We start from the raw sequence: 19,121 nt of genomic DNA on the forward strand, positions 1-19,121 counted from the left end.
ATTGCCAAAAATGTGTCGTCACACCAGGGGGGGAGGGGTTGGCCAAATGTGACAAGGACGGGGGGAGAGGTAAAAAAATCTAAAAATTCGTGTCATATAATTAATGGATGACCCCTAATTTTTTTAAAGCTTTTATTTGTGAGCGTCAGGATGGCGGGTTGACCTCAGCAAATTAGAACAAAATATTTATAAACATATTGTACCTACCTTCGATGTACCTCAGTGTACCTTTAATAGAATCCAGTGTCTTGGATTATACCGCACTACAAGTATGTAAGTAGTTATATTGTACCTTCAGTGTACCTCTGTAAACCTTTAATAATAGAAAGCAGTTTATCCCTAAAACGAGCTATGTTCAAACTAAGGTCCACCCGCCAATCTGCGTGAAATAAAGCAAGATCCTGAAGCTAGGTTCTATTTGGCCTTCTCTGTTCCTGAATACCGCCTTGAACATTTTACTATTCGGGTTAATAGGGAACCAAGTGGTATGGGAGAGTGAGGCAAGATGGAGTACCTAGAATTTGATACATTTGCTTAAATGCGCATTATTACTATTTTTTCATATATAAAAGAGTAATCGGTGATGGTAAGTATGGTATGGTGGTTTGATATTGACATCCCCTTACCGCCATAATGTAATTACTATTGGCGCTAACTACTCACTTTCGCAAATGCGATCAAGTTACAGGTGAGAACAAAACTGGAACCAACTGAATCAGATTTAACAATTTATATGTATACATATAGGAGTATGACAACTTAAAAAAAACACAAATCAAAAAATGTTAGTATGTATTCTCGATATAGTTCTCTGGTATGTATGCTATTTTCTTATGTGTCAAATCTTGGAATCTAAAGTGGACCTACCGATTGAGCTGAAAATTTGCATACCTCTACATATTGAAGATTTTATTTAGCTTGCAATGTATGTATCTATGTAAGTATATTTGTACGGGTCAAATCTGGCAAGTTAAATTTGACCGACTTCCTGGTTTCAGATGAAGCGGAAAATTTGCAAACATTATGTAAGTCGGGTGATAATGCAATATTATGGTACGTAGTGGTTGGGGTTTTTAGAATTGTCTCGATGAGTATTAGTTGCCCGTGGTAAAAAGTACAGTCGGCAACAAAAGCTTGTACCAAAAATGTTTTTTTTTTTTTTACAAAAACTTATATTCTTTCTAATTCTGGATATTACTTATGTAGACTGACAAAACATTAACCTTTTGATTGCCATCTGTGAAACCCAACAACGTGGAGCACTCGCCAATATTTTTGGCATAAGCTAGCAAATAAACCGTACTGGAAACTACCTATATACTTACTTTACTCTTTGCTGGAAACATTGAAGGTTTAGATTAGATTAGATTAGAACGTACGCGATACGTAGCACTTATAAACGTTCTTGGCGCCACGAGCACGACTTCATACGACGCCTTTAATGGTCCTTGGCGTTCAAAGGGTTGACCACATTTGACAAGAAAATACCGTTTTAGGAGGAATGTATATATTTATTTTACGAACAAGGACAAGCGCAGCAACAAGTATCATGTGTAAATTTAATACTGTTTGAAAAAATAAAATAAAGACAGGTTTAACGAAACATAATACGACAAAAACACCATATCATATCGAATAAATATAGCAAATAAACGATTAGAATTTATATTTATAACTACATATTCGCAAATAAATAATATTCCTTTTAAGTTTTTTTTTTAACTCTACTATAACTCTAAGTTATACTTATTTTGTACAAATAACAATTATTTGTTAAGAAACAAGAACATTTTCAGCCACAAGGATTAAGTGCGTTGGTAGGAACTTAACCCATTCTATATATAGAACTGCATACCCTATAGAAGTTGAGTAACAGGATGTGCGCGGCAAATACAATAATCTTTTAACCACCCTGACATTAGATATGAGATGGCGTTTTAAATTACCAGCCTTAGCAGACTTAAAAATTCTTATTGGCGGTTAAAGATTAACGGTAAATTCACACTGCACGAACTAACAACAAGATACACATGTGTAACAACAAGGATCTAATTATCCTTCTTCATCCTGGTGCTAGTCATGCGGTAGATGATGGAGTCCCTGCCGGGGTCCATGTCCATGATGGCGTACACGATGGCCACCAGGGCGAACGCGAACACAAGCCCGAACCACAAGATGATGTTGAAGATGGCAGAGTAGTCTTCGGAGTAGCTGTCTTCAGAACTCTGGAATAATTAATAGGTCAATATTGGACAATCTTACATCAGCCTAGTTCCATAGTAAGCTGAATAAGGTTTGTGTTGTGGTTATTACTAGTGACTTTAATATTTTTATACATCGAAAATACCCATAACGGCCATAATTCAGGAAAAATATCCGAATTAAACACACAATTGTCACCAATAAATGCCCTTAACGGGATTAGAATCCAAGGATGATTTTTGACATGATAATGATTAATCAAGGTTTCGTATTTACCGGTTATCTTTATTTGTCCATTATCCGCATAATACCTAATCTAACTGATCCTGATTGCAATTAGAATTTTAAAATATGGAGTAAACAAACGAATGATTAGTACTTGGGACCTATTCCACCTATTCTAGGCAAGTTACCAGTCACACAACTCGTATGTAGACATTGTTGTCATGTAATATCGGTCGTCATCGATATTACATGACAACAATGTCTACATATCTCACAAATTTACTAAATTTACATCAAAGATGTGTTTTGCATTAAGTACTTTAATTGTAAAGCAAAATATTGTAACGTGTCTATTTATCTAACTACTACGAGAAGACACCCCTTAGTATTAGACCAACTGTAAAAATACCGCAATCTACGAAATTCTAAATACCAATATATAAAGAGAATCACTAATAACACTATCCTAATCACTACCAGATGTAATTAGGGAAAAATCCGGCCCATAACAAAATCATCATTGTAGTTTAACCCTTCTGTCTGTTCTTAGCAGAAAAAGTAAATTCCAATGATGAATTCCTCAGGTTGAATACTTTCGCGACTCGAAACCGGGCTATAGTCGGAGTAACGTATGAATGGATTTTTGATAGTTATAAATTGATCCTTATATAAATAAATAAATATTTGGGGACAATCTACCACAGATCAACCTAGCGCCAAACTAAGAAAAGCTTGTACTTTGGGTACACATACACAGATAACATCCATAATCACCAATAAATGCCCTTTCTGGGATTCGAACCCGGGGTATCCTGCTTCGCAGACAGGGTCTCTAACTGTACGGGTTAATACATAATTTTCAAAAATCAATTCTTGCGATACTCCGACTATAGAACTGACCGCTGCACAGTGTAAGAACGCCATACTTGTTTGTGGCTGGACATGAGAATTTTCTGCTTTAACCTCCGATGCAAAAGCACGCATATCTAACCCCAAATATGGCGTCGTTCCACTTGCATCAAGGCCGCGGCCTATAGGGTGTTACACTAACTATTGCCGCATCCGGCTTTTTAGACTCTTCCGGAGGTGCCGCGTCGCCTTCATCTTGTGCCTCGGCGACCCCGCCTTCAGGTTCAGGAGGGGCATCTTCATCACCATCTCGGATGTCTCTCTTTTTTCTTGCAAGTTTCTATTGCGCATTAATATCAAAATAGAAAATAGATTTTACTAAGAGTAATCATTATTAAGCCGCGGCGGCGCGTAGGTTATTTGCCGTAGAAACGTTTATGTGTGCTAAATATTTTCAGTTGCTATTGTGTTTTTTTCTAAATACTCGGCTATATATATTTGCCTTACGCAAAAACTGGGAAGATCTTCATCATGGTCAAACCCTATTCAAACAAATTCAACTACGACTACTGTGACAGCTCGCTTTTATTTCATCTTTTGAATCTTATATATATCGATCATTGGCGTCAAAAAGGTTTAATTAAACGATCTAGATAGCTTCGTTCGGAGGTCTGTCGCTCTTTGAGTCAAATACCGTAATGAAACGAGGAGTGTTGGACGTACCAAGCTGCGCTGCTGCTGCGCGGGCGGCGGCGGCGCGGCGCGCGCGGTGCGGCGCGTGTGCGCCACGTCGGTGGCCACGGCCGCCACCAGCGCCGCGCCGTCGTACGCCGCGGCGAACCCCGAGCTCAGCTCCGAGATAGCCGAGCCTAAACAAAAACACCGAACGTTAGGACCTTCCGAAAAATAACCCACCATTTTTTTCGCTCTTAGTAACTTTTCAATCGACTTTTCCTTGTTAACGGAACACCGTCAGCCAGGGAAAAATAGTACCTACATTTGTCTAACACGCCCGGTAGATGGCCCTTTATGATAAGAGCTTGTAACTAAAATGCTTGTTCGGTGAAATGAAATGCCTTAAAATTAGGTTTTAAACAGTGACCTAGGAGTACGTAACCATGGCAACGAGTGACGCTAAAAAAAGTTGATTCACCCAATTAGAGACCGTGCGCGTTGGAGGGTCTGCCATCTTGAGACCTGAATTGAAAGCAAAAACAATTCACGCTTCTAAGCAGTTCCTCTCCTACACTTCACGATGGCTCTTATTTCGCATATTAGGGTCTGCCATCTTACTGGCTTAGATCCAAAAATCGGCCAAGTGCGAGTCGAACTTGCACAGGAAGGGTTCCGTACCATTATCTATAAAAACGGTCACCCATCCAAGTACTGACCCCGCCCGACGTTGCTTAACTTCGGTGATTGGATGAGAACCTCGAGATTGGAAAGAAACATTTATTTTATTCATTACATTCATTTATATATTATCTGTAGAAATTTCAACTGGCTAACTATCACGGTTCATGAGATACAGCCTGGTGACAAACGGACGGACGGACGGACGGACGGACGGACGGACAGCGGAGTCTCAGTAATAAGGTCCCGATTGACCCTTTGGGTACGGAACCCTAAAAATGGAAAATTGACATAATGCTTCGCATAATTAATAGAATCAGGCGTTACTTTGCGGTAATCCATGCTAATTAAAGCAAGAAATATTACTTTGCTAATCCCCAATAAATAAATAAAAATATTACTAAGAAAAGATGTAAAGTGTAAATGTAACCCTTACCTAAAAGCTTTTTGGCTTCCTTGACTTGTAAAGAGTTGGGGCCGTGGAAGTCGGACAAGGCGTGGAGCGATTGGAAGCGGAAGTTGTAAAAATCGACGATGTTGTCCCCTGAGACAATACCAGAATTAACCTGTAAATAAAATAATGAAAAAATATTTCACTAAGACTTTTAGGCAAATTAAAATTATACACTGACTCCAAAAATTTTCGGCAGCAACAGATACGAATGTATGCAAGTATTGCAAGTGTATGATTTTGTTAATAACATACGCTGATCACAGTCGACGTTATGGATATGTTAACGCTTTTGCACCTTAGGCAAGGTGAAAAATGTAAACATATCTTTGACATCCGCTGTACAGCACACTGAAGACGCGCCAGATTAATAAGTTGTATGAATTGGGTACTTGACACATGTTGAATATTATACCAAAATTTAGCTAAATGGATAGCAAATTGGCCATTCATTATAAAAAAGTGGAATTTAAAAAGACATACAGAGATTATAAAAAAATACAAGGCTTCAAAGGCTCAAAAAAAAATTTTTTTTTTACTTTGGTACATAAAAAAAGATAATTATACCATTCGATTCCTTAAATGTTATTGAAAAATAAATTGTATCACAACTATATACATAAACGCAATATTTCACGGTCAGAATAGCAATTTTCTTGATCTTCCATACATTTAGTTTAGGACAGACTAATGTAATGTGACGTCAGAGGCGTTTCAATCGTCGAGTGCGAGCGTCAGACTTTAACTTTCATTGCTGACCTTTGTGTTGCTTAAATGCCATGAGTGCTATATAGACATTTGATCCTCAGGAAAAACAAGATCGATTGATATTATTTACAAATAAACCGGCCAAGAGCATGTCGGGCCATGCTCAGAGTAGGGTTCCGTAGTTATTCTTCCGCCACAATAAGCTAAACTGGAGCTTAAAGTATAGTAGATTGTTAACCAAGGGATGAACTGTGGATGTACGTCTTTTTACTATAAAGGGGAAAGTTTTTGCGATAACTCAAAAACAGCTAAACTGATCATGTCCGCTATAGTTTTCATTTAATGTCTTTCTTAAGCTCTACTTCCACGATTTTTTTCATATTTTTTTTCTTTCGGAGCGATTATCTACGAATATATTGCTGACCCGTCTAATTATCGGCCTATCGCGATCACCTCCATACTCTGCAAGATTATGGAGCGTGTACTGAACACCAAGCTCCTGGCATATCTCGAAGGTAACGATCTCCTCAGTGATCGGCAATACGGTTTTCGCCGGAACCGGTCAACTGGGGACCTTCTGATTTATGCCACCCACCTATGGGGCGAGGCCATCGAGAGACAGGGTGAGGCTATCGCCGTGTCCCTTGATATTTCCAAGGCCTTTGACAGAGTCTGGCACGACAGCCTAATAAGTAAGCTCTCCACGTATGGGATCTCGTCTGGCCTGCGCTCCTGGATCACTGACTTCCTGAGGGACCGATCTATTCGAGTTGTCCTAGACGGATGCTCGTCTGAACTTTTGGCTATTAATGCCGGGGTACCTCAGGGCTCAGTCCTCTCCGCAACCCTTTTTCTGCTGCACATCAACGATCTGCTCAAGCCCGGCATCTTTGGGTACGCAGATGACAGCACAGTTACGGAGAGATACCTCTCTGACGCGAGGGCCAGTGAAGGTGACACCAAGATCCTCAGGGAGACCATGGTGGAACGTTTGAATCTGTCCTTGAACGCCGTGGCCGAATGGGGCGAGGCCAACTTGGTCGGATTCAACGCCACCAAAACACAGGCGTGTCTTTTCACCGCAAAACGGAGCCAGTTCACCTTGGCTCCCACTTTCCGAAATGTGTCCCTTCCCGTGACTAACACTTTAGAGCTTCTTGGTCTAAGTTTAAAATCGAACTTAAACTTCGGGTTGACTATTGAGTCCAGGGCTAAAACTGCTGCCAAAAAACTTGGTGTCCTATTTAAGGTGAGGCGGTATTTCACGCCGAAACAGCTTCTCTCCCTATACCAAGCACAGGTCCGCTCGAGCATGGAATACTGCTGCCACCTATGGGACGGTTCCGCCAAATATCAGCTGGCGGCCCTGGACTCGATAGAGCGCCGGGCTCATAGACTTTTTGGCGATGACCCATCTATCAAGTCAAAATTACAGAGCCTTGAGCATCGCCGTCGAGTCGCTAGCCTATCGGTGTTCTATCGGATACATTTCGGGGAGTGTGCACAGGAACTGCACGATCTGATCCCACCTTCCCCTTTCCATCATCGGACGTCCAGGCGTGGGGAGCGAATGCACCCGTTCGTGGTACACATTCCATTTGTTCGCACTAAACGGTTTGCCTCCTCTTTTTTGTTACGGACGGCTAAAGAATGGAATGCGCTCCCGCCCTCTGTATTCCCTGATAAATATGACCTCGGTCTCTTTAAAGCAAGAGTGAATAGGCTACTACTGAATCGGTGAGCTCCATCTTAGGCCCTGTCTTCACTTTCCATCAGGTGTGACTAGAGCCAATCGCCGATCAGTTTTTAATAAAAAAAAAAAAAAAAAAAAAAAATCAAAAAATGTTTGTTGTTAGTTTTGAAAGACCTTTCCAACGATATCCCACACTGTATGGTTGAAGTAAAAAAAAAATTACCCCCGCTTTACATGTAGGGGAGGTACCCTAAAAAAAATTTTTAAATTTTATTGTACGACTTTGTTGTTTGATTTATATATCCATGCCAATTTTCAGCTTTCTAGCACTGCCGGAGTAAAGCCTTGGACAGACAGACATACAGACGGACATGGCGAAACTATAAGGGTTCCTAGTTGACTACGGAACCCTAAAAACTGTCAAGTAGCCAATTGCCTAACCTTGACCAAGTGATAGTGAAGGTCTCCATTGGTCGAGGCACCGTACTCGATCATTAACCCGGCCCCTGGGGAAATAGAGCCTCTTCTCTATTTCTCACTTGGGTAATTCTCGTCCGGCGCGTCCCAGTCGCGGGGGTGGGCATCCTTTACCCCAGTAGTTCGGGGAGTAAGGATGGCGGAGTTCGGATGAGGACCCAGCACCACGGGGTATAGCGTGGTCCCCTACCCAGGGTTACGGGTGAAGACCTCAACGGCTGCAAAAGCGGAGATGGCGGACATCGGTACGGTGGAGCAGGCGGAAGAGGCATAAGCCCAGTGGAAAGCTGACCTGCCATTAGTGGGATACAGGTTACACTGGAGCTACATCGCCAGGCAGGGTGATGTAGTAGGAATGGCGGCGGATGAGGCATCGGCCCAACGGCGGCGCCCAAGCTCTCCAGGAGAGTTACTGCCTTGGCGTCAGGCGGCAGCCGGCCGTAAAACTTAAAGCCAAAACTATTTTCTCCTCACAAAAATGAAAGTACAACAAAAGGAAATGGGCAATATTACTAGGGCGTACCCCGTAAGCGACGCAAATGCGAAGGATGCGATTAATACTAGGGCGTACCCCCCAAGCGACGGTCTACTCGACAAGAACAAAAATTCGCATAAGAACGTACTTCGAATAAGACTTGCAACATGGAACTTGGGGTCTCTCACGGGAAGGAGTCAAGAGCTGAGCAAAATTCTACACAAACGGTGCATTAACATCTGCTGCCTACAGGAGACAAAGTGGAAAGGCTCAAAGTCTAAAGACATTGGAAATGACTACCAGGTTATATATCACGGAGTGGACAATAAAAGAAACGGAGTGGCAGTGGTTCTGGATCACAACTTTAAGTCACGAATAGTAAATATCACACGAAAGAGCGACCGCCTAATAGCAGTAAAGCTGGCATTAGATCATCAGCAAGTAACCAACATCATATCAGCATACGCACCACAAATTGGCTGCACAGAAATGGAAAAGGTGGAGTTCTGGGAGGATTTCGATGAACTACTACAAGGCATACCATCAAATGAATATAAGATAATTGGCGGTGATCTTAATGGACACGTGGGCGCAACAAATGAAACCTATATCAACGTGCACGGAGGTTTCGGGATGGGTAAATTAAATAAGCAAGGGGAAGTAATCTTGGATTTTGCGGCGAGACATTCATTAACCTTAGTAAACACAAACTTTAAAAAGAGATCTGAGCACCTAACCACCTACAAATGTGCGGGAAAAACATCACAAATAGACTACATCATCTCGGACGCCTCGGTGAAGCAAAAGTTTAAGGATTGTAAGGTCATCCCGGGTGAGGCCCTGACATCCCAACACCGCATTTTGGTAGCTGTATACGACCTTCCCAAACCTATAAAAACAGTTGTAGATAAAACACCAAGAATAAAGTGGAAAAAATTGGATGACTCTAAGGGTGAACTGCTACTGACTGTTTTAAAAGCTTACCTGGAAGCTGATGTGGACGTAATGTATGAGCACGCTGAAGATATTTGGACTAAGTTTGAAGAGCATTGCAGAACAAAAGCAGCGGAGATTTTGGGAGTTTCTAAAGGACCTCTATGCTCTGGCAAAGATCCAGAATGGTGGAACGATAAAATAAAAGAGGCTTTAGCTAACAAGAAAACTCAATTTAAGACCTGGCAAAGTTCGCAGGCAGAAGAAGACAAGGCCAAATATAAAGACGCAAAGATACAAGCAAAGATTTGCATTGCTGAGCACAGAAGAAATGCAAACCAAGCTTTCTATGACAGATTAGAAACGGCTAAAACAGAAAATGAAGTACTCAAAATTGCCAAGTGCAGGCATAAAGCCACCACCGACATCAAAATGAACAAGTACATCAAAAGCAGGGACCAAGTTCTGTTAACTGATAGCACACAAATCAGGCAGAGATGGTATGAATACTACGAACAACTGCTTAACGAAGAATTTCCCCACGAGGATCTCGCACCTCTTGAACCTGTCCATGGACCAATACCTGCAATCGATCCGCACGAAGTAAAGCTGGCTGTGGCCAAAATGAAAAGCAGAAAAGCTCTAGGCCCAGATGAGATACCAGCTGATTTATGGAAACGACTTGGCCCAGTAGCAGTCAATTGGCTGACCAGATTATTCAACATCGTCCTGACCACAAGGAGAATTCCAGAATCATGGCGCCAGAGCTATTTGCTACCATTTTATAAAAACAAGGGAGATGTGGCTGAGTGCGAAAATTACAGAGGAATTAAACTGACTTCACATACGCTAAAGATATGGGAAAGAATTTTAAATAGCCGTCTCTCGTCTCTAACGGGTATCTCCCCAAATCAGTTTGGTTTCACGGCATCCAAATCAACCACTGATGCTATACAAGCGGTCAGAATCCTGATGGAAAAACATAGAATAAACAAAAAAGACCTCCATCTTGCATTCATTGACCTTGAGAAGGCCTTTGATAGGGTGCCCCGTAAACTGGTGTGGCAGGCTCTAAGGGCGCAGAAAGTGCCGCAATACTATATAGAACTAATACAAGACATGTACAACGACATCAGTACAAGAGTCAAAACCTTAGCAGGCTTAAGTAATGCGTTCGAGGTCAGGGTGGGCGTTCATCAAGGATCTGCATTGAGCCCGTTCCTATTCAATCTCGTGATGGACTATCTCACAAACCACATTCCGGCACCATTACCATGGACGATGCTGTACGCCGACGATATCGTACTGGCGGCTAATACTGCACAAGATCTCCACATACTTTTAAATACCTGGACACATTCTCTCGAGCTGCATGGCCTCCGAGTGAGCAGGAGCAAGACAGAGTATCTGAAATGCCCCTTCAGCGGGAACACAACCCCTGAAACAATCTGCATCGGATCAACGCCCATCCCTACAGTCAACAAATTCAAATATCTGGGCTCCATGCTTACGGCGGATGCCAATATAGATGCCGATGTTACGCACCGAATAAATGTAGCGTGGCAAAAATGGCGGACTCTCACTGGAGTTTTGTGTGACCCCCGCATGCCTATAAAAACGAAGGGCAAAGTCTATAAGACAGCTGTTCGCCCGGCATTACTGTACGGATCGGAATGTTGGACAGTAAAGAAGACACACGAGCAAAAAGTCCACGTAAACGAAATGAAGATGCTGCGGTGGGCGGGAGGGGTGACCAGGATGGACAGGGTGCGTAACGAGTTCATACGGGGCAGTTTTAAGGTTGCGCCTATCACTGACAAAATGTCAGAGTTTCGCCTTAGATGGTATGGCCATGTAATGAGGCGCAGTGAAGACCATGTGGTAAGAATCGCCCTAAACTTACCAGAACACAAGCGGGGTAGCGGCCGCCCGCCATTAACCTGGTGGTCCAACATTGAGAGAGACCTTAAGAAAGCCCAATTGCCAAAACCGACAATCCGGGACCGACAGGCCTGGCGCAGAAGTGTGAGGAGACCCGACCCCAGATAACGGGAGCAGGGACGGACAAAGAAGAGAAGAAGAAGAAGATAGTGAAGGTCTCCAATTCAGCTTGGGCATAAATGCTTTTGTATGTATATCTGGCTGTTCTCCTCTACAAGCCGATTTTCTTAACCGATTCTCATGAAATTTGGTGAGCAGGTACGAAAATTATACAGTTTTTTTTTATTTCTCAAAATTTATAGCCATGGGGGTTCAAGAAGTCCACAGCTTATAGAACCACTAGTTATAACAAAAGTGACAAATTATAACTTATAACACCTGTTGTTAACTGTATCTATGGATCTTAAATAATAAAATAATGGTATCATACTAAAATAGCTGCTTTGAAAGATAGGTTGGTATAAAGTAAACTGTTGAACACATTGACTACCAGTAACCTGCTAGGCGGGTTCTCTGTTCGTAGTTGATTCTTGCTACAAAGCGAGAAAACCGTGCTCCTTATGACGCACTGGTAGTGAAAGCGTTAAATAGGCCAGAAAAATATTAAACCTTATACCTATATAAAAACTGACATGATCCACACTGTTAACTGGCAATTACCATTCATATACTTAATGGTCCCTCCCTAATTCATAAAACTTAGCAAATTCTTGTTCAATTTTGTCCCATTCTAACAAACACAAATTTCAAAATGACAGATAAGGAAAAGCAATTATCAAGGGCTTGTTAGAGTTGACAGGAGTTTATCAATTACGCCAAGGTCCACCAAAGTCTAAAACCAAAGTACCTTTTCAGTGATAGCCTTCAATGCTGCAAGCTCGTTTAGGAATGCACTATCCTCTTCCACTGAGTATTTTAAATGACTCAGGGGCAGCTTAAGAACCTTGGGTACTTTGATGTCTGCAAACACCCCTGATGATAACTGCAAAAATAAAAATGATGTGATTATATAATTAAAAAATAAATTACCTTCAACATTCTGACTTCTTGGTATTACTGAATCTGATGTATACATCTGTTGCCCATACAGGTGTTTGTTTAGTTACCTGCAATAATTTACGGAATGAATATATAGATTATATTGAGCAACTTTTACTATGGGGCCAATCCTAAAATTGCGAAAAAAAATCTCCCATAGAAAATGTCAAGGTCAGACAGTCAAAATGTATGAAACAGCCAATTACAAACACTACACACACTAAATATACACACTGTATAATAATTAATCATATCCCAGTCAGAAACTCACACTGAATGATGGACATGCTATAGTAATGTTCTAAGCCGCTATTAAAAAAAAAACATCCGCTCCTTCAATCCAAATTGCCAAGTTATTATTATTATTATTTATGAATGCACAGGCAGCTTATAGCTGATATGTGCACATCAATGTCCTGCACTTGTGTTTTGTCCATTTATAAAATGTTTGTCGAGTTTACAATAAATGTACAATCAACAATAAATTGCTGCAACTCTTTAACATCCTAGCCATCAATTTAAAATAATATTGCTAGAGTATTTTAAATTATTGATCATAGCAGCCATATTATACAAATTAGGGTAGGTATTGTATTGTGATCACCTTACTTAAATAATACAAAGTACTTAGCATTTGTTTTATCCCTATACAGAATTTTCTAACAAATGAAATGAAACCCACTTAACAAGATTTAAACTTACTAAAAATTCTTTTTGGTTGCGGCATGAGGTTAATGTTTAAATACAAACCTGATTCACATCAGCAAGCTTGATCTTGAGGAGCCTACTGCGTCCATTGCTGAAGCGTTGCTGAATCCTGTGCTGAACAGCTTCAAAAGTATCAGGCTCATATTCATCCACAGTCAACGGGAAGGCATTAGATTTAAGCCCAATCTAGAATTATAGAAATAATACTTAACAACAAACAAACTAGGTCAACAAATGTAAACTACGGAATTTAACTGGACCATATCACATGGATTCATTAGAGTTCCATATTGTCTGTCTTGAATTGCAGGATAACCTCTCATATAAATATCACTATAAGTGTGTGTCTATTGGTGGATTAACTTTTTTTTATTATTAGTCCTGTCAGCCAGGCAAGAAGAGTACAATAGTTTGTTACAAGAAATGTTATATGACATTCTTCTAGTGATAAGATAACCCATTATGGAAAGGGCACTGCCATTAAAAAAAATGTATGCATGTTCAAATAACAGAAAACCAGGGTTTTAAGAGTGACCCAGGTGACCATCATTAGAGCAATGAGTGATAAGTAAAAGTCGATTTACTCCAATACATATTTTTGCTTTTCTTTCACCACTATGATCACCAATGTAATTGCGATAAAGATATTTATTTAAACCTTTGGGAAACAAACAGGCAAAAACAACACTCATAGTAAATCAGATTACACATTCACAAGCCAAACAGTTTCCACTAATGAATAATAACAATTATGTTAGTTTTTTGCTCAGAAATTAACATTAATATATTAACATTAACATGCAAAACATTATTATACAAAACAAACAAACAAACAACAAACATTATGTTGAAAACAATATAAAAAAATTGGCAAGTATGCTGAAATATACTAACTAATCAATATTATTATTAGCTGTACTTTTTATTGCAGAAACAAACTGTTGTAATGATAAATGGAATATATCAATATCAGAAAAATTTTCATTATAAGTTCTACATGCTCTAGCTAAGAACCTATTTCTTGCATATGTAGTATGACTAAAGTTAATTGCAAAAAGGTTTGTGGAGCGAGTTCGCCGATCAGGACATCGAATTGAAATTTTAGACAAAAGAGAGAGTTGGGAGAATCAATAAGGCCATGTATGATTTTGAACAAAAACATCTGATCTCGAACTTCTCTACGGGTTTGAAGAGACTCCAAATTGTCAAGGCGAAAAGATTTAAATTTATATTTCATTGTTCTGATAAATTTGTTCTTAATTTTTTCAATTGTGTTAATGTGAACATTGAAATGAGGATTCCAGACTGTAGTAGCGTATTCTAAGTTGGACCTAACAAATGCGTTAAAGAGAAGTTGCAGAGTCTTAGGGTTTGTAAAATCCCTGCTTTGTCTGAAAATGAATCCCAACATTCTGTATGCTTTTGCTGAAATTTTGTCCATTTGTCAAATAAATTGTAGCTCGCTATCAAGATTTAACCCCAGATCCTTCACTTCAGACACAACCCTTGTAATTTTGTTGTTTAATGAATAATTATACTTTAACATATTGCGTTTTCTTGTAAATGTAATATTACTAAGAAGATATGATTATAATTAAGTCATACAAACAAAGGGCGTCCCATCGCGGCACTTAAGTCTTTTTAATAGAAGAGCAGTTGATTTTTTTTAAGTCATTAATGGGCCAACTGATGATGAAATGAATTTTGGTAAAAATAATTATGAAATTAAAATAGTTTACTTGGAAAATCACTTATTAGGTAAACTGAAAAAGTAATCTTTCATTATAGTAGATTGACAGTTTTTAGTTATGTAGGGTCATCCTGCAGTATGTATTTAAGGGTCAAGGTGTAGCATTGTCAGATTATAACAAAACACACTTACAGTCTCACCAAGGCTGGGGACTCCATCTACGTACACTTCTACTACAGCTTCAGGTAAAGCGAATGGATCGAGGATGGTCATGCCATCCCATTCAGTACCCTGAAACAGAGCACAGAGAAAACGTTTATTAAGTAAATCAAGTAAATACATTTGATTGCATCAATAAGTAAAATCTAAATAAGTAATCGATATAATAAAAAGATAGGTAAATATAATTAGGTAACAACAGGCGGTCTCATCGCTAAAAAAGCGATATCTTCCAGACAGCCTTAAGGTTTGGGTTCGGCTTTAGGTGTGTGGGGTAGCCATATGTTTTGTAAAGGTATCTTACCTCTTCAACCGACAGTCCCAAAGCTGCGGAAAACACTTCTTTCAAGAGACTTTCAGGTATTTTACTGGATCCAAAAAAACTTAGGGATTTTGGGCTGTGAATCACGTCGAATTCTCCAGCGGCATTTGAGCCTAAAATCAAAAGAATTATAAACAAACGTAATATAATATCACATACTTTCAAGGGAAACCTAGATTTCTTAACTCACCGACTATAAAGAGGACAAGGGAACACCAGAAAACTACCATTTTCACAGCCATTTTTATCGACTGAAAAATCTCTACAAGTACAATGGGCAGACAGACTGTCATATGATTTAAGTCTTGCCATACAAATTATGTGTTACTCTATTCAATAATTCAATAGCACATGCTTCTTATTATTATGTTGGTGCAACAGGTAAGTCCTCTTATCTGGAACAGCTTTGCTTTTTAATTAATTATTGAAAAAAGGTTAGCAGAGGTCACCGGCGACCGCAGAGCTGGCAGCTTCCTCGCTCAAAGAATTAGTCTTGCAATACAGCGAGGAAATGCTGCCAGTATCTACGGCACCATGCCGCAGGGGGATATTTTTTAGTATTTTATTTTAAGTTTAGTATTATTTATTTTTAGATTTAGGTTTTAAGTATTATTGACTCAAATAGTCGTCGTAGCTGTCGTAGTCGTAATGTCAAAAGTCATCAGTGTCATGTCATCTTTACATCTAATCAAATTTTATTGGAGAGTTTGATTTTGTGCGCTTTGCGTCATTGTTTGTTTTGATAATAAATATAGTTTTCAAATTATTTACAAAATTCTGAAGTCGTATTGGGCATATTTCTCTAGAAATGTCTCACAGAAGATCAAGTTTTCAATCAAATGACCTTTTTCCCCGTGAAATTGATATTGAGGTGTGCTTAAAAACGCTAAAAATTTATCAAAAAATTGAAGGAGATGTGAATTGTGTTGTATGGGATGCATCATTAGTGTTAGCAAAGTATCTCGAAACAATGTGCCAGAATAAACCTGAGTTCTTAAGTGGCATTAGAGTATTAGAACTTGGGTCAGGTTTAGGGGTTGTTGGTCTTACAGCTGCAACTCTAGGGTAATTACCAAATCGAATTCAATTAGCCAGAAGCCAATTAGACTTTTACTTGGTTAATTCAATTAATTTCTTCGTTTTCAGCGCTCAAGTCACACTTACAGATTTACCTGAAGCACTGCCGTTGTTGCGATTGAACATAAATGAAAACAAATCGAAAATTTCTAGTATGGGAGGTTATGCTATAGCAGAGTCTTTGGTGTGGGGGGACAGTACATCCCAAATACTTAAAGAAGAATTTGATATGATTGTGCTAGCAGACTGTGTTTATTATGAAGAGGTAAACATGGTTAGAATTAATCTTATTGCTTTAGTATGTACATTCGGGCATGTGGGTGAGTGTGTTAGTTACAAAGTGAATGGTGACACAAACAGCTGTTTGTCTCATCTATATACATAATTTGCTTGCATCAGGTAACATTTATAGCCATTTAGCCACACACCACACTCGAGGAGGCATTTTGTGAGGACATCAGTTAGTAGTGTTTGCAAATTAATTAATTAATTTTCGAGCTGTCAGAGTAAGGTATTTGTAACCTGATATTTAATCATAATGACACATGAGTTTAATTTGTTATATCTCTGGCAGGGAATAATGGTCCCTATGACAGTTAATTTTATATCGAGTAGCTGTCACATAAATGTATGTATTTTTTAGAAGTTTAGCACATTCATTTACTTGGCATGAAACTTATAGAAGGAAAAATATGGGAAAAACATATTTCCTAAATATTATTTTTAATTAAACCTAACCAAAAAAGACTTGTAACTACTGTACGACAAATTAAAATCATGTGTCTGTCATAAAAAGTTTGTCTTTTGTTGTAGGCAATAGAACCTCTGATACAGACATTACAATGCTTCACCAACACCTTAATGAAGAAACCCACAATGTATTTGACTCAAGAACTCAGAGATTCTGAAATACAAAAGAGGTTGTGGAAAAAGTTTTTTGAAAAACTTAATGACATCTTTAATGTGGAACAGATCCCTGAAGAAGAACAACATAAAAATTACAGAAGCCCAGATATTTTACTCTTTAAAATTACAAAGAAATGATTTATTAGATGTAAGTATAATTATTAGTTTAAGTGCATTCAGTTTATGACAATAAATTTGATTATACATAGATAAGTATCAATATGCATTTCCAATAGCTCAAATATTTTTCTAGTTCAAATGAATAATACAGTCAAACTTCTTAATCTACATAAATTAATAGAATGTGTCTTTACCTATAGCAGGATATCAGGGGCGGATCCAGGGGTGGTCATGGGGGACATGCCCCCCCCTGAGCCCTGGCTGGGTCTAGGAAATCAGTGGCTGACTTTTTACTCAGGTGACCCTCCCCCCCCCCCTACCCCTCCTGACTATAAAGCTGGATCCGCCCTTGCAGGATATCATTATTGGAATTATTAGTAGATTGCCTTCCTTAAAAAAATTGCATTTAATTTATTATTGTGAGGCTTTATTGTTTTATACTTTTTGACAGGTCTATTTATAAAAAAGATTTTTCTAGGGATTTAGTGATTTAATATTTTACTGTGTTGTGTTTACTATTTAATAATTAATTACCTCAAATGTACAAATTTAATAAAGTTTCTGCCTTGTTGCCTTGAGTTTGTTTTCATATAATTATAACATATTTATGTTATAAGTGTTTTATTTAACCACACTGCCACTCACTCTATATGACTTAATTACCTATCTGAATAAGTAAAGTGGAGATAAAAGCTTGTATCAAAGATTATTTGTTTTACAAGTGGGCAAAGTTGTTGTTTTACCTTTCATGCAAATATTGACTCCCAAGCAAGTGAAAGATTCCAAAATGGAACCAACAGCATAGTGATTCGAGTAGTGGAATCATGAGCGTTGCGAGGGTTTCAAGGCACAAGGGTAAAACACACTTTGCTAATCAAGTGGAATGAAAATTTTCATATTACCAACGCAAGGAAAAAGAACACTATAAATAGGTTGTAATTAACAGAATTTTAATATTGGACGTGAATCTAAGGAGAAAATCGTTATCAGAGGGCTTACCATGAAAATAGCAATTTCGTTATCGGCTGGCTCTATCGCCCTTATTCGAGTGATAGAGAGGCAGGTAACGAAATTTAGTTTTTCGGAACCTACGACGTGTCTCCCTGTCACGCTTACGTACGAATTTACAAGTGCGACAGAGAGGCAACGAGGTTCGCGGTAACGCTCTCTGTATCGGAACGGATCTTTCTCTTTTACTCACATTAAGATGTAATGGGGAAGGCGGCTGCCAAACTTTGCTACTAGATGGCGCCACTAGAGTTTGTGACATGTCATTAGCCTTTTTTCTTTGAATAAATAAATTTAATTATCTAGTAGTTAATGGAAATGTGAGTTACCACGATCAAATAAGTTTTGTATTAATTTAATGAGATATTTATGTACCGGTCTAAATAATTTTTAATATTAGACATGATCAGAGGTGGGAGCTTTGAATCTGCATTGATATCTCTGTAAGAATTTACATCACAGGCGAATTCTGTTGGTGCCTCATAATCGACATTTATTTAATGCTGGATTCAATTGAAAATTATTATTTTGGTCGTAAAATATTAACTTGATATTGTACATTTTCCTTGATATTTTAAGCATAATATTTTTGAGTAAAAACAGTACATAGCCTAATATACTTAACCTTTCCATGAGGTTTTTTTTTTCCTTTTTACGGATGCTTTGCGTTCCCTTCCCGTATAAGTGCTTTTAACTCAGACGTCCATATTTTCCATGAGGATCCAT

General features: G+C 38.9%; 2 protein-coding genes across 2 annotated transcripts; one reads left to right on the top strand and one right to left on the bottom strand.

Annotated features, from left to right (window-relative positions):
• Positions 1-1,490: 1,490 nt before the first annotated feature.
• Positions 1,491-15,624, bottom strand: LOC133516004 (ATPase H(+)-transporting accessory protein 2). The gene is made up of 8 exons (XM_061848667.1): positions 15,475-15,624; positions 15,267-15,397; positions 14,936-15,034; positions 13,096-13,239; positions 12,155-12,289; positions 5,066-5,195; positions 4,000-4,145; positions 1,491-2,225 (listed from the first exon to the last, which is right to left on the bottom strand). Exons 1-8 carry the CDS (start codon positions 15,575-15,577, stop codon positions 2,049-2,051), a joined length of 1,065 nt encoding a protein of 354 aa, XP_061704651.1. The 5' UTR covers positions 15,578-15,624; the 3' UTR covers positions 1,491-2,048.
• Positions 15,625-15,954: 330 nt separating this feature from the next.
• On the top strand, positions 15,955-19,103 carry LOC133516005 (protein N-lysine methyltransferase METTL21D-like). Its single transcript, XM_061848668.1, has 3 exons — positions 15,955-16,349; positions 16,431-16,626; positions 17,175-19,103. Exons 1-3 carry the CDS (start codon positions 16,093-16,095, stop codon positions 17,403-17,405), a joined length of 684 nt encoding a protein of 227 aa, XP_061704652.1. The 5' UTR covers positions 15,955-16,092; the 3' UTR covers positions 17,406-19,103.
• Positions 19,104-19,121: the final 18 nt, after the last annotated feature.

This window comes from Cydia pomonella, chromosome 3, assembly GCF_033807575.1.
Source record: "Cydia pomonella isolate Wapato2018A chromosome 3, ilCydPomo1, whole genome shotgun sequence".
In the NCBI taxonomy this organism is placed as follows: domain Eukaryota; kingdom Metazoa; phylum Arthropoda; class Insecta; order Lepidoptera; family Tortricidae; genus Cydia; species Cydia pomonella.